Here is a 12,733-nt window from a genome sequence, read left to right as displayed (position 1 = left end):
CAGGGAAATCGTAACTGTACATTGCTGTAAAACGTATTATTACAATTCCATGCCAAACAGTAGCGATGGTTTTAAAATGAGACAAATCTGCATATATCTTAACTTGTGCTTCTACTTGTTTGATTGTTCATGGCCGTTGAACGGAGGTGGCAGTTTGTACGCAGAAAGCAAACACAACAAACCAAGGCAATTTTCCAATTAAATTGACTGGAAAATAAATCTCGCTGCGGACCAAACCACCTGCAAACACAGCCGGCGCTGGGTCGGAAGCCTCCAACCGAGCAAAGCCCCTGCCCCACAGCTCAGGCATCGCCGTGGCCGCTTGCCAAGCCGCGGAACCGGCACTTTTTAGAAGGGCCAAGGACTTTGAAAAATATTCCAGTTGCGATTCTCTTTCCTTGATGTGACTGCGATTTAATACACAATTATTTGCTCAAGGTCGTCTCCTCACGATTTTTTTTAACAAAAGAGCAATAGATTAAATCTGTATTACATTAACATTATGTTGTGCTCCTGTAGATTAGGCGAAAATGAACGAAATTACCCATTAATTAATATGGCTTTTTTTTACAGCTGATTCACACTTTGACAGTCTTTTCAGTGTCTTCTACGACAACTTCAACAATTCTACTAAACAAGTGTGGCCTACACATCAGTATGTCATTTTACAAACAATAATGCAAACAAATCTGTGGCTTTATCTCTTCACAATGTGTTTTATCTTTCTTGAAACAATGAGATGTACGGTAAACACGTGGACTGTTCTTCCATCTTAAGTGTTGAACTTTGAAGGGAGACCCAAATGAAGCAGAGTTTCACTCTCTGTTTTCTTCCAAATTGCAGCCTTTGTGATTTGAAATTTGCATTTCACTCGTGTCGATTTTTGAATTTGATTCATTGTTCAGGTCGACTATCCAGGGCTTTCTAGTAGCTTGATCACTTGCATTTTCACTTTTTTGGTTGCCATACTGAGGGCTACCTTAGAAGGGAAAAAAGGATGCATGATTGATTGAGCGACAACTGATCGATTTTCAAATAAATAACTATTTTCGATAATTGATAAGACAGCAGTTCATTTAAAATTATACGAACACTCACAATGGCAGCTACCCAACAGGATCTATGCACTTATTTTTGTTGTCCTACCTGATATAAGACTGATTATCCTTGTGCTAAATCAAACTCAACCCTTGGCTTGTACTTTAGAAAACAATAGCCAACATTTTTGCCAATTTTCCGACATGTTTCTGACCTGTGGCTGAATCTTAATTCATGTTTGTGCATTTTCGTGCAGTGCAAATCAGTGTAAATTTGAAATGATGCAATTTTTGTGAATAAAAAATTCATCGATTAATCGACAAAGTAAGCAGCACAATCGATTATTAGAACAATCGTTAGTAGCAGCTCAAATACAGTAGATAGGCATCTGTATGTGAAGTACATGACGCATGGGATGAATTATAATGATACTGTGAAAGAGAAAGCACAAATGAGAATTTGACGTGACATGCTTTGACTGTTGGCATATTGAGTCTTTCTTCATGAACCTAAAACAAACCACACCAAAAAAAAACCTGACACGAATCCATTCATGAAGAGGGGCGTTGGTGAACTGAGGTTGCACTTCGTAATCAATTCAATCGAAGTTTTATTTTCAAAGTCAGCCTGTAACTTCCCTGACGAATTACAAAGTCTATCGAGCAAAATCAGAGGTCCAAGAGAGTCACAGATTGGGGCAGGCCTTTGCGCTACCACAGCATGTAAAAAGAACCTGACCACATGTGCATGCAAGCAAATCCATGTGAAAACTTTCAAAACTCACATGCACACTTTGCATACCGAAGGCCTCAAATATTGTGCACAGCCTTGTAAAGCAGTGCAGCACTTTGTTGCTGAAGCTCAAAGTGTATACCCTCTGTCAACAGCGCCAAAGAAAAAGTGCTGGGCTAGCTAAAATCCGGACTGACAGGCCTACCTTTATTAGTGACTGACTTACAGTATTTTTCTCGGCAAAAGAAAAAAGACAACCCGTCTTTTGATACGGCCGAGCGCCGACTCAGCAGCCCTGTCTCTCACAGGATCGGTCTGACTGATCTTAGTGGAGACTGTCCCTGTCCTGATGTAGGAAGAATTGGCTACTATATTACCTGTGATCCATTTCTGGCTCTCGTCCCGTCCTATAAAAGAAGTCTGTTGGGAGAACGCATGCTCGCGTTGACCTAATATGTGACAGAGATTGACAGACACTTGGGACAGTGTGCCTCGAAATCTGATCCAGGTGAGGGAGAGGATCTAACTGACGTTAAGTTCCGTTTCCATCCACAGGAAACACACGGGAGCACATCCCTGCAAGCATCGAGCGGAAGGAAAAAGAAACACCCTTGAATGGCTTACTCGTCGATCACAGCGCAAAGAAAGAGTATCAAAGTCAAATCTTGTCACTCCTGCGGGATTTTAGAGACGACCTGACCTTAAACGTCACATCTTTGGACAGCGGCAAAAGCTCAGAATTAATGAAACGCTGAGCAAACAGGATCGTGCCACCCATATACTAAACAACTCAAATGAAAAGCCTCCAAAGAGCATACAACTGCACTCGTGCTGCCCCTTCGATTGGTAGATGTGGTCCCTGAGGTATGCGTGTTGATTTAGCTCTAATATATTCATCATTAAACACCAATTGACGCAAGAGGAAAAGCCGTCTAATTCATCATCTCTGTGCCCTGAAGCAAGACAATTACACCACTTTCACATCTTTGTCTTCAGCCCAAACCAAGGTTTGCAGTTGTGAACAAGTGAAATCTTGTTCTTGGACACACACCATCGGCTTTCAGACTGTGCATTGTAAAAACATTTGTGAGTAGCTGGATTTGAAAGGATTTTCTCGTCACAGGCCTCAGACAAACTGAATGGGACTTATTGTAATCAGGGCTGGGTCTAGGCAGGGGCTAGAGGGGGCCTGGCCCGCTCAAATAAATACTGTGACCCCACCAAATATACAGTATATTTCACATATTTTTTTGTGATCTCTCTCTCCTCGGCTACACTTCAAAGCGAAGCAAATGAGCGTTGTTAAACTCGTTCATAATGTTTTGGGTAGTGACATAGTTAATTGCTACCAGAGTGATAAATGTTCTTGAACATTTTTATTTGTTCAGTCAACAACAGCAAGAACAACCAACAGCATATAACCAAATTCTTCTCATGGATAAGCTGTACATTATTCTCCTAGAACAGGGTGTGTGCGCCCACTGGCCCATCTTCACAGCACTGGGAGAGAGCATTGTTCATATTTGGTGAATCTAACAAGAATAACGACGATAAAATAAGTGTGCCAAGGCTTTGAGACCACAGTGGTTTATAAGGCACTTGTTTCGTGCACCTGCATCCAAGTGAGTGAATTTGTCAGTGAGACATAGTGAAAGGTGCCGGAGCACAACGCTGCCTCACGATTTGTGGCTGCTCCCTCATACATGTCTGTCAAGACCTAGCTTTGATTGTAATACCGTATATAACGCAGTCAACATACAGTCATAATCATGCATATTCTTTGTCCAATCAAGATGGTCGATTCCTATTTGAGAGATATTCGAACGAATGGATGGCAAAGGAGATCTCAAGTCAATCCGAGACCAATTGCAGGTGCTGTTGAGCAAGTCGAAAAATGTGTCGTTTATGTGCCTCCAAGGCCTTCATTCTTTTGTCATTTTTAATTTTGGATACATAATTCCGCCTCACTTTGAAGAAAATGTTTGTAACCTCCATTTTCAAAGGGGACAAATAAAAACTATATGACGGTCAATGTTATGTTGTTTTTAATGATGAAAGATCCCCAGTCGGGCTACACCAACCGTTGAGTTTTGTCCATGAAAGCACATTTGCATGCGCGCGGCAGCGCGTGGCCAAGACGCAAGCCCAGTAAAACGCAATTCATCAGTGCGAGTCGATGCTCTCCCAACTCCGTAAAGCTGTCAACGTGCTGCAAATGCAGCAGGATGGAGTCGTGAATGCTTTGTGGGACATCCGCGTTGCGGCCGGTGCGTGGAGTGAAACAGGCTCGGCATACCTCCCCATATAAGCCAGCTGCTATTGCACATTTACTGGAGGAAAGGTTGTTTATGTGACAGTATAAAAGGAGCATGGTGTCACTGTGCATTGTCATCCATTATACAAGATCGACCCATCTGGTTCAAGCGTCATTGGACAGTTTTGTCACATTTTGAGCTACAACTCGTGGAAGGAAACGAAGCGTGCAACGCGATAGTAATTCATCACCACGTTAAAACGGCAACGTCGCGTGCGGGGCGGGGGACGTGCATCAAGTTTGAAGCGTGTCAGCACGTGAAAGCCTCTCCTCGTAACCTTGAGGGTGACGGCGGAACAATATAACGACGACCCTGGTGTTCCGGCACACGGCGCCGCTCCCACATGCAAAGACATGATGAAGTTAACACTTGCTTGCATTTAGCCCCCTCAAACAAAAATAAATTCAGAGAGGCACTTACCGGTGCAGGTGACGCCGGCGAAGCTGAGCCAAATCACAAGAAGCTTCGCGCAGAGTCCACAGTGGACAAAGGGGCCCACAAGTAAGGACATAGTCGTCTTTTTTAAAAATCAAGTTTCACAAGAAATGAAGGGTGATCGTTAAACGTTCAGAGTGTGTGGTGACAAGCACTTTTCAAATGACGCCGAAGTGTGTCCCTCAGCACATGTCGTGGGTGGCCATCCTCGCGCGTCTCCGGTTGCTCGCGACAACGACTCACTGGTGTGGTACATCAAATGATGCCTTCCCGCACCCGCGGAAATCTGCCTTGTTTTGTTCCAAAAGTGACGCTGTTATCTCCCTCAGTTGGAAAAAAAAATTAAGAAAAATAATGCCGCGCTGACAGAGAGAGACGGGGGGGAGAGAGAAGGGACGCACTTTTCTCCCCCACTTGAGCGTGGAGCGTCCGTCGAGTGAGGGATGTGGCCAAAAGGCGAGAAATTGTAAAAATTGGCCTCAGCGAGTGAACATCTGCTTGCGCAGCAATGCTGGAGTGCAGCTTGAGACAGAGAAGGTACTGAGACCGCCAAGGCTGAGAGAGGAGAGGCAAAACCAGGAACGGACACCGTGGCCACGGAGCGTCCAAAACACGCCCACACAATAGGAGGGCAAAGCCAACGTTTGCAAATCGTGGACGAAATGCCGATTAAGACTCCAAAGGACTGTACAGGACTAGAGAACACTTTTTATGGTTCTACGACAACTACAACTACTGTGGAGCGTCTTTCGACAGAGAATTCAATATTCCGCTAGAAGAGGAAAAATATGCTTTTTGTTGGTCATGTACATTGGTGGAAATGACCCATCAGAGTGAACACACATACTAGGTACTGTTTGTGACATTATTTTAGACCAGGGGTGCCCAAACTTCTTGGATTAAAGATCTACTTTTCGATCAACTAACCTCCCGGCATCTACCCTTACCGGCGCGCGCATGCGCACGCGCACAAACACACACACGCACACACACACACACACACACACACATACGCGCCATGATGAAAAACAGCCTGAAACAGAGGCATGCCACGCACTGTTAACTTTCGTAGCTACGTGTTTTAAAGTGCTTCCCTGGGCCCTCCTCGATTCCTATTCTTTGCTCGTGCCCTCGGTGAATTGTACAAGAAGCAAACTCTGAATGAGAATCATGACAATAAAAGATAAAGCGCAACAGCTCTGATCACAAGCTGCAATTGCAAATTGCTGAGCGCTAATAACTTCCGGTGACGTAATCACGCGCCACCGTAAATTTAAGATTTACCTGCTTTATTTTATTTTAAAAAATAGTGAAAATGAGACTGATAAGATGATTAGGGTACAGTGTATATTAACACAAAAAATATATTACTAACACGTACAAAGACACACAAATGGTTGTTTGTTTGTTTTTTCTTCTCGACACTCCTCGCATCTACTTGGGACCTGTCTTAGATCTACCGGTAGATCATGATCTACCCCTGTTTTAGACCAATGTCAACGAACAGAGCTTGAATAAAAGAACAGAACACGTTTTAACACTGTTAAAAACGAAGAGGTCGCCCAACTCCTGCGCTAGCGAGCCTGTCCAAGCAAGGAAAAGGGTTTGTCCGTCATTTTCAGACGAGCAATTATGAACGATTCCCGTGGCTCACAGCCTCTGAGAAACACTGCAAATTGTACTGCTGGGAATGCCTATTGCTGGCAACGGATTTGGTGTTTGGAGCCACACTGGATTTACCAATTCAAGTTGAATGTCACTTCGACTGCGTGTCCTCAAATACCTGCAAATTTGGTGAGATGTGTCAAAAAAAAAAAGCAAGTGAGCTTTCAACACATTTTTTGGCCTGTCAAATATGAGTTATGCCGCCATGGCTACAATAAACATTGAAATGCTGCATAAAAATCAGTCATTAAACTGAAAACGGGGTGACAGACAGGATTCCACTGTACATCATATCCAATAATAGATGGGGAAAACACATTTTTAATCACACGAGTAATGGCGGAAACAAGTCAACTGTCACATACCGACTGTTAGTATTGTTCGCATGCACTGGAGCAGCTGCTATCTCACAATGCCAGCAAAAGTTACATTTTGGGTTTTCGCCAGAGTTTGTAAAATTTCCTTGTGACATTAAAAACAAAAATCAACTTCATATTGCTTTTAAATTGCCAGGTTTAAACCAATGATGCTGACAACAAAGATATTTATAGAGTAATTCAACATTTTTTGGAACATTTTTTTCATTAATTTCAAACATTTTATTCAACAGTACAACACATGTAGAATATAAAATAACACAGTGTACGACTAAAAATGGACACCTCAGAAATAATGAATACACCTGAAAATGTAAACATAATTTTTACATACAGATCCTACGTAAGGCATTTGCATCATTGCTACTTGCAAGTCTGCATGATCAAAAGATGAAACGACTGATCGTTGCGTTATCTAGTGCAGTAGTTTTTTACCCGGGTTCGATCGAGCCCCAGCAGTCATCTCGTTACCTAGCGTCCCACGTCCTAGACGCATAATTTTCCCACGGGACGCACCGTTCCAAATAATGTGTGTTTTGGGACACACGAAAATTTCTCAGTCAAAACACACACACACACACACACACCAAAAACTACGGTAGATCTTTTTTTCCAACAACGCAGTATCGCAGTTCGAACGTCACTGCCATTGTTGTTTGGATCTCGCGTTAAGTAATCTCGCAGGACAAGATTTCCGTTCTCGCGAGACGAGATTGGCGACATCGGCCTTCAACCTCGCGGAAAGCAGACGATTGCCAAGTCGTGTAACGTTTAAAACAAGTGTTGCAAAAGTTTATTGCGGAGATATCACAGAGGAAGCAGCTAAAGGTGAACAGTTTTTTGCGATGATAAGTTGACTTTGAGAAAGCCTTGCATCATTGGAAACAGAGTAAAGATTTAAAGAATTTATGAACTCAAAGACTGAACCATGGGATGAAATAAGAAGCTATTTCTCAGCAAATCTTGTATGCCTGAATTAATTAGATTTTTTGTAGCATTTGTTTATAAGAAATGAACCTATTATCAATCTATGTATATTGCTGTTGTTTGTGTTATGATCATATGCAATTGAATAAGTAAACCGTTTCAGAATTCGAAATTTGGGACTCTCTAAATGCATAATGGGACTTACTTTTCTGATCAGCGAGTCCCTGGGGCCCGCCGGGGCTAAACTGGAAAACTGTCACTGCCCCGAGGGTTCGGTGAATCGGTCTGAGGGGTTCGACGGAGCCTCTGCCATGGAGGTTAAGGCACACCGACTCAAGATGTCAATTAGTTATGACACGCCCACTTGGCCATCACTGGCTGCAGATGATCACATGACATTGCTTGTTCAATCAGTGCTGCGGGAAATTCAGTTCGCTCAGTAGTCACCATGTGACTGTCATGATAGTACGTCATACAATTTTTAAAAACCTATACTTATGCCATGTCATTTTATTTACTTTTTTGTTTTTAATAAATGTTTTTTTAATGTCTTGAATTTGTAGAAAATCAAAAAAAATTCTTCACAAAGGGTTCTGTGAACATGCATATAAACTGGTTGGGTTCGGTACCTCTGACAAGGTTTAGTGGTCTAGTGGCTGCTGCTAGTTATTGTTACGTTTTAGAATAATCCTGATGGGAGTGGATCCCAAAACCGTAAATAAGTCAAGCATAAAAGTCTTTTACAGTGCAGGGAAACTGCTGTCAAATTGTAACAAAATAAATCCAGTTTCAATTGTACTTGTCCCCATTTGGGTCTCGACTAAGCTGGAGCCTTATCCAGATGACATTTTGCGAGGGCTGAGGGGTTGCACCCTCGGCTGGTCACCAATAACAGTGCACACAACCATTCACACCTCTTCCTGGTGGAATGTGAGAGGCAGCTTTGTACTTGGAGAAAACCCAGGCAAACATAGGGAGAAAATATATAGTTCTTTATGATGCAGTGCTGTTCTACTACAACCAACACAAAACATGCAAGTGACTCTTTATTGAAGTGAGTTTTACTGGAATTGCGAACATTTTTACGTCCTGTAGGTCATGGCATCCAAACAAAGAGGAACAGTAAGTGAAGTGCATCTGATTAAACGAAGCGGGTTCCAAAGTACGAAACATTCAAGAGACACTTGGAGTCTGAAAGACTCTAATCTTTGAAAAATAAGGAGGTGATTCTTGCTCAGTCCGATTCAGGGTGTTTCCATGCTCAGGGTGAATTGTATGGGGCTCGACGGACAGTCGAGTAAATAAACGTTTCCTGAAATGGTTTGACTGTTATCGTGTTAAAAACCTTCCGCAAACTGGACCGTTCAAAAGTTTCAAAAGTTCAATCCACAACATCAGCTGAGCAATGCTGTCTTGTGTGGTGATCGAGGGGAGGTCAAGTTCGAGACAGTGAGTGGAAAGAAACCCAGCAGGTCTTTTACTTGTCTCATTTTGGAGAAAATAGTCAAAATTTTGTTATATTTTGTCATATACCTGTACTGTATGCTGCAGTTAATGGGCAATATATTGTTGCACTTTGTTGCTTGTGTTGTCACACATGTACTGTATGTTGTTACCATACTTGGATGGTCATCACAGTTGTTTCACTGTTCTCATTTTTTTTTAAGTATGGTAATACTTTAATACTTTTGTTCTGTTGATGTTTGGTATGGACTGTCAACATATACATTTTTTTATATTTACCGTATCTTGTGCTTACCCGGTCCACCTGTCAAATTTAGAAATCAATGTTGCACCCGAGCCAAAAGGTTTGCTCACCCCTGGGCTAGATTGATCTCTCATGAACAAGAAAAACAATCAAAACACTGAAACATGCTTGCTTATATTTTTTTCTACATTGTTTGGCAGTTGGGACAAAAAAATATGAGTTCTGTTACATTACTACTGGCATACAAAGACATTGTGTCTCCAAGGGAAATTTAAAATTAGAAAGCATTGGAGTATTCTTCATACTGAAAAAGAGTTACAAGTGTTGCACAATTAGAATTGTTTTGCATAATTTCACTGAAGAAATCATTTTTCTGTAAAATAACTGCACTTTCATTATCTAGAAATAATACATACTCTTCTCAGCTTCTGTAAACAATGTCATTAACTTATTTCAACATAGAAATAAAATCGAAATCAGGAGTAGATTTCTAACTTTTGGCCCGGCCCTCCACAATATTAAATGCTTCTCATTTGGCCCCCCCGAGAAAATAATTGCCCACCCTTGCATTAGCTGCTATCTTGTCTTAGCTGTGTGTTTAATGCACAGCATGTTTGCATGTTTGCACTGAGGAGGATTGAGAGGAACAAATTTCATCTATGCTGCATGTCACACATAAAGCATATTTGACAATAAATATGACTTGACGTTGACTTTGACCTCAGGAATGGATTAGCAGGTTATCTGTGTAGTTGTTGTTAAGTGTGATACTAAGAATGTTCCATTAACCCTTCATGCACCCTGTCACCTGATAACATAGTAAGATGTCCACTGTTGTAATCGCTGTCCCTGAAAGGGTTACATTTACTTCATCTCCAGGACACAACAAAATTGTCAAAAATGGTGACCAGTTTCAGCTCTTCAGCCTGTCCGAACCCAATCTTCAACCCAGTATGATGGGTCAAAATAACTAACCCAACCTTGGGTGAAAGTAACCCGATCTGCTCAAATTCACAGCTACCAATGCATTTTCTAAGTTTTGTGCACCTAACGCTTGTCCAACAGTGCCAATCATTGCAATGACAGAATTTTTGATGAAGCTCTCTGTATGAACGCTCATTGTAGGTGTACCGATTGTTGTGGCTAGTGAGTGTTTGATGGATGGGAAATTGTTTCATCCAACACGGGAAGCATATTAGCGCTTCACATCCATTTTTTTTTGTATCTGGAGACACGGCTCCCATGTTTTTTTGCTTTTTTTTTTTGTCTCGAGGGCTCGCATGTCTGCCGCTTCGCACTGCTGTTGGACAAACACAAACGAAGGAGCATGAGGATTAACGCTCTCGCGAGGGTGTACACCTGTCGGCAAACGCACACCAGGCTATGACTTATGTTCCAGATTGCGTTTCCTCATTTTCCGACAGTGTCAGTCGAGTGATTATCGGACTGTTCAGCCGTGCTTTCGACAACGCCGCAGAGAAGATTATTAATATGCTTCTGAGGGGGTTTTGTCTTTTGTTTATGGTTTTCTCCACTGCATGCATACCAGTCAGCAGAATAATAAGTGGAAGTGGAAGCACAGAACTGGACTTACCAGCTAATTATGGGCACCATGTAGATGAATGATTCCTAAGCTAGAGCGTAGCTATTATACAAACTCATTAAGCCTTCTCTCCATCTAGCATTCCTTTCTAAAGGTCGAAGTCAGTGACAAGACTGACAGTGTAAAGCACGAGCCCTCAGCCGTGGAGCTCCCCGTCCAATCCTGACGGCCGCTTCCGCATGTTCAGGGATTGTGCGGGAAAATAAGAGAATGACTCAGCCTTGGATACTTAGGACGATGCTCTTAATGATTTCTCTCATTCTGCTAATCCGCTCTGCGGCCTATTAGTTAGTGCAAGCTGGTGGATTGTCTCTTTCAGTCATATGCTCCCCCCACCCCAGCACCCCCTCTCAGGGAAAGTACGAGGGCTCAACGACTGAAAAATAACCTACCGTAATTGTGATTCCCTGACCCCTCCTGAAGACTGCATTTATGATTCAATATACAATTGTCTTTTCAAGGTTATTTTACCAATATGTTTTTAACAATCAACAGCAATGAATTCATCTGTTTTACAATAAACAATAGCAATTTTCTTATCCATAAATTATTGGTCATTTATGGCAATGTGATGGGTACCCATCCATAATTCTATTACATATTTATGATGAGGAATAGAAACAAGTCTGACATATTGCACCTCAGAGCTACTTGTAGGAAATATTCCCCAAACTGTGAGCTTACATTGCACTCTGTTCGGATTTTAGCTCCAATGAATGATTAAAGCACAATTTCTCATTGTGATGTGTTTAGTGTCCGTTTGTGTGCATGGCTCCATGGGTTCAACACTCTGGCCTTTTTCCTCATCCATCCAAGGCAGCTATGAACAATCAGAGCTCTTTGGGGACTTGACACCTTCAGTGGTTCATCGATTTGCGGCGTTGTAATTAATTTTCTTGCCATCACTAGCTGGAGTTACACTTCGAGAGTTGAAAAGCCTGCGTGCGATCACAATACGCCGAGACAGAGGCACCTTTTCTCTTGTAATATGTTGAATTATTTAACACTGCTGCGGCCCCAAAGAGACTTCTTGACTAATAGATATTAACAAAACATGAGTCTCATTTGTATGTTACTAATGTGTTTGTGTTCCTGGCTCTCTCCATAAACTACGTAATTACTCTCACGACGCACTAAGAGAGACAACTGAAGCAGGCGATGGGTATTGATCCATTGGAGATGTCTGCCACCAAATTAATATTATTTATTGTCTGCACAAAAAACACACAGCTGTCCCTTGAGGTGGATGAAGCCAAGCAGACTTGGTGTATCAGCTTCCATCGTGACCACAGCTTCACAGCCTATTGTTTTGTTTATATCAAATTAAACTGCAATGCTCCTCCAGAGACATATAATTGACCACAGTCTCAGATTAAATGACTGTAAAGATCTTAATAAGCCATCAGTGGATTGAATATTACATTGCAAACCACTTATGAGGATACAGTCCAGTGAGAGTGAAATTGAGGTTCAGATTTGCACGCAACAGCATTTTGTTGATAATTACCATACGGCATGATTGCAGGTGGATCAATAGTGCATCGCTTTAATTAGATATTGTTGATATGATCATTGGAAGATTAATTATAAGATAAACAATTAGAATCTTCTTCCAGGTCGAGTGTTACATTGACATCATAGTGACCCCAATGGGTCCTTCAATCTTTCTCGGGTGAAATCACAGTTGTAACTGTTTGCGAGCAGAGGCGCTGTCAGTGTCACTTGAAAGAAAACGGGGGCAAAGACAGGATGACAGTGCCCCTGTTTATAGGGATCACTGCATGTTTTAATGAGAAATGAAGTGGATCGTCTGGCCTTCATGCTCACTACATCTCAAGCCAAAAGGAGCACATGCGGGGGATTTTGGATGAAAGCGTCCTCATCAACACACACACACACATTAAATGATAGGGGGAGGTGACATTTTTTAGGA

The 12,733-nt window shown here is 42.0% G+C and overlaps 1 protein-coding gene across 6 annotated transcripts in view; it reads right to left on the bottom strand.

Annotated features, from left to right (window-relative positions):
• The window catches only part of unc5a (unc-5 netrin receptor A), a 207,462-nt gene extending 202,383 nt beyond the window's left edge, over positions 1–5,079 (bottom strand). For all 6 annotated transcript variants that reach the window (XM_052073821.1, XM_052073831.1, XM_052073840.1 and 3 more), the window contains exon 1: positions 4,506–5,079. In XM_052073821.1, the coding sequence (XP_051929781.1) occupies positions 4,506–4,596 (91 nt within the window). In that variant the 5' untranslated portion in view covers positions 4,597–5,079. The remainder of the gene's footprint in view (positions 1–4,505) is intronic.
• Between the last annotated feature and the right edge of the window lie 7,654 nt (positions 5,080–12,733).

Source organism: Hippocampus zosterae, chromosome 1 (assembly GCF_025434085.1).
Source record: "Hippocampus zosterae strain Florida chromosome 1, ASM2543408v3, whole genome shotgun sequence".
NCBI lineage: Eukaryota > Metazoa > Chordata > Actinopteri > Syngnathiformes > Syngnathidae > Hippocampus > Hippocampus zosterae.
This window is presented reverse-complemented; position numbering and strand designations above follow the sequence as displayed.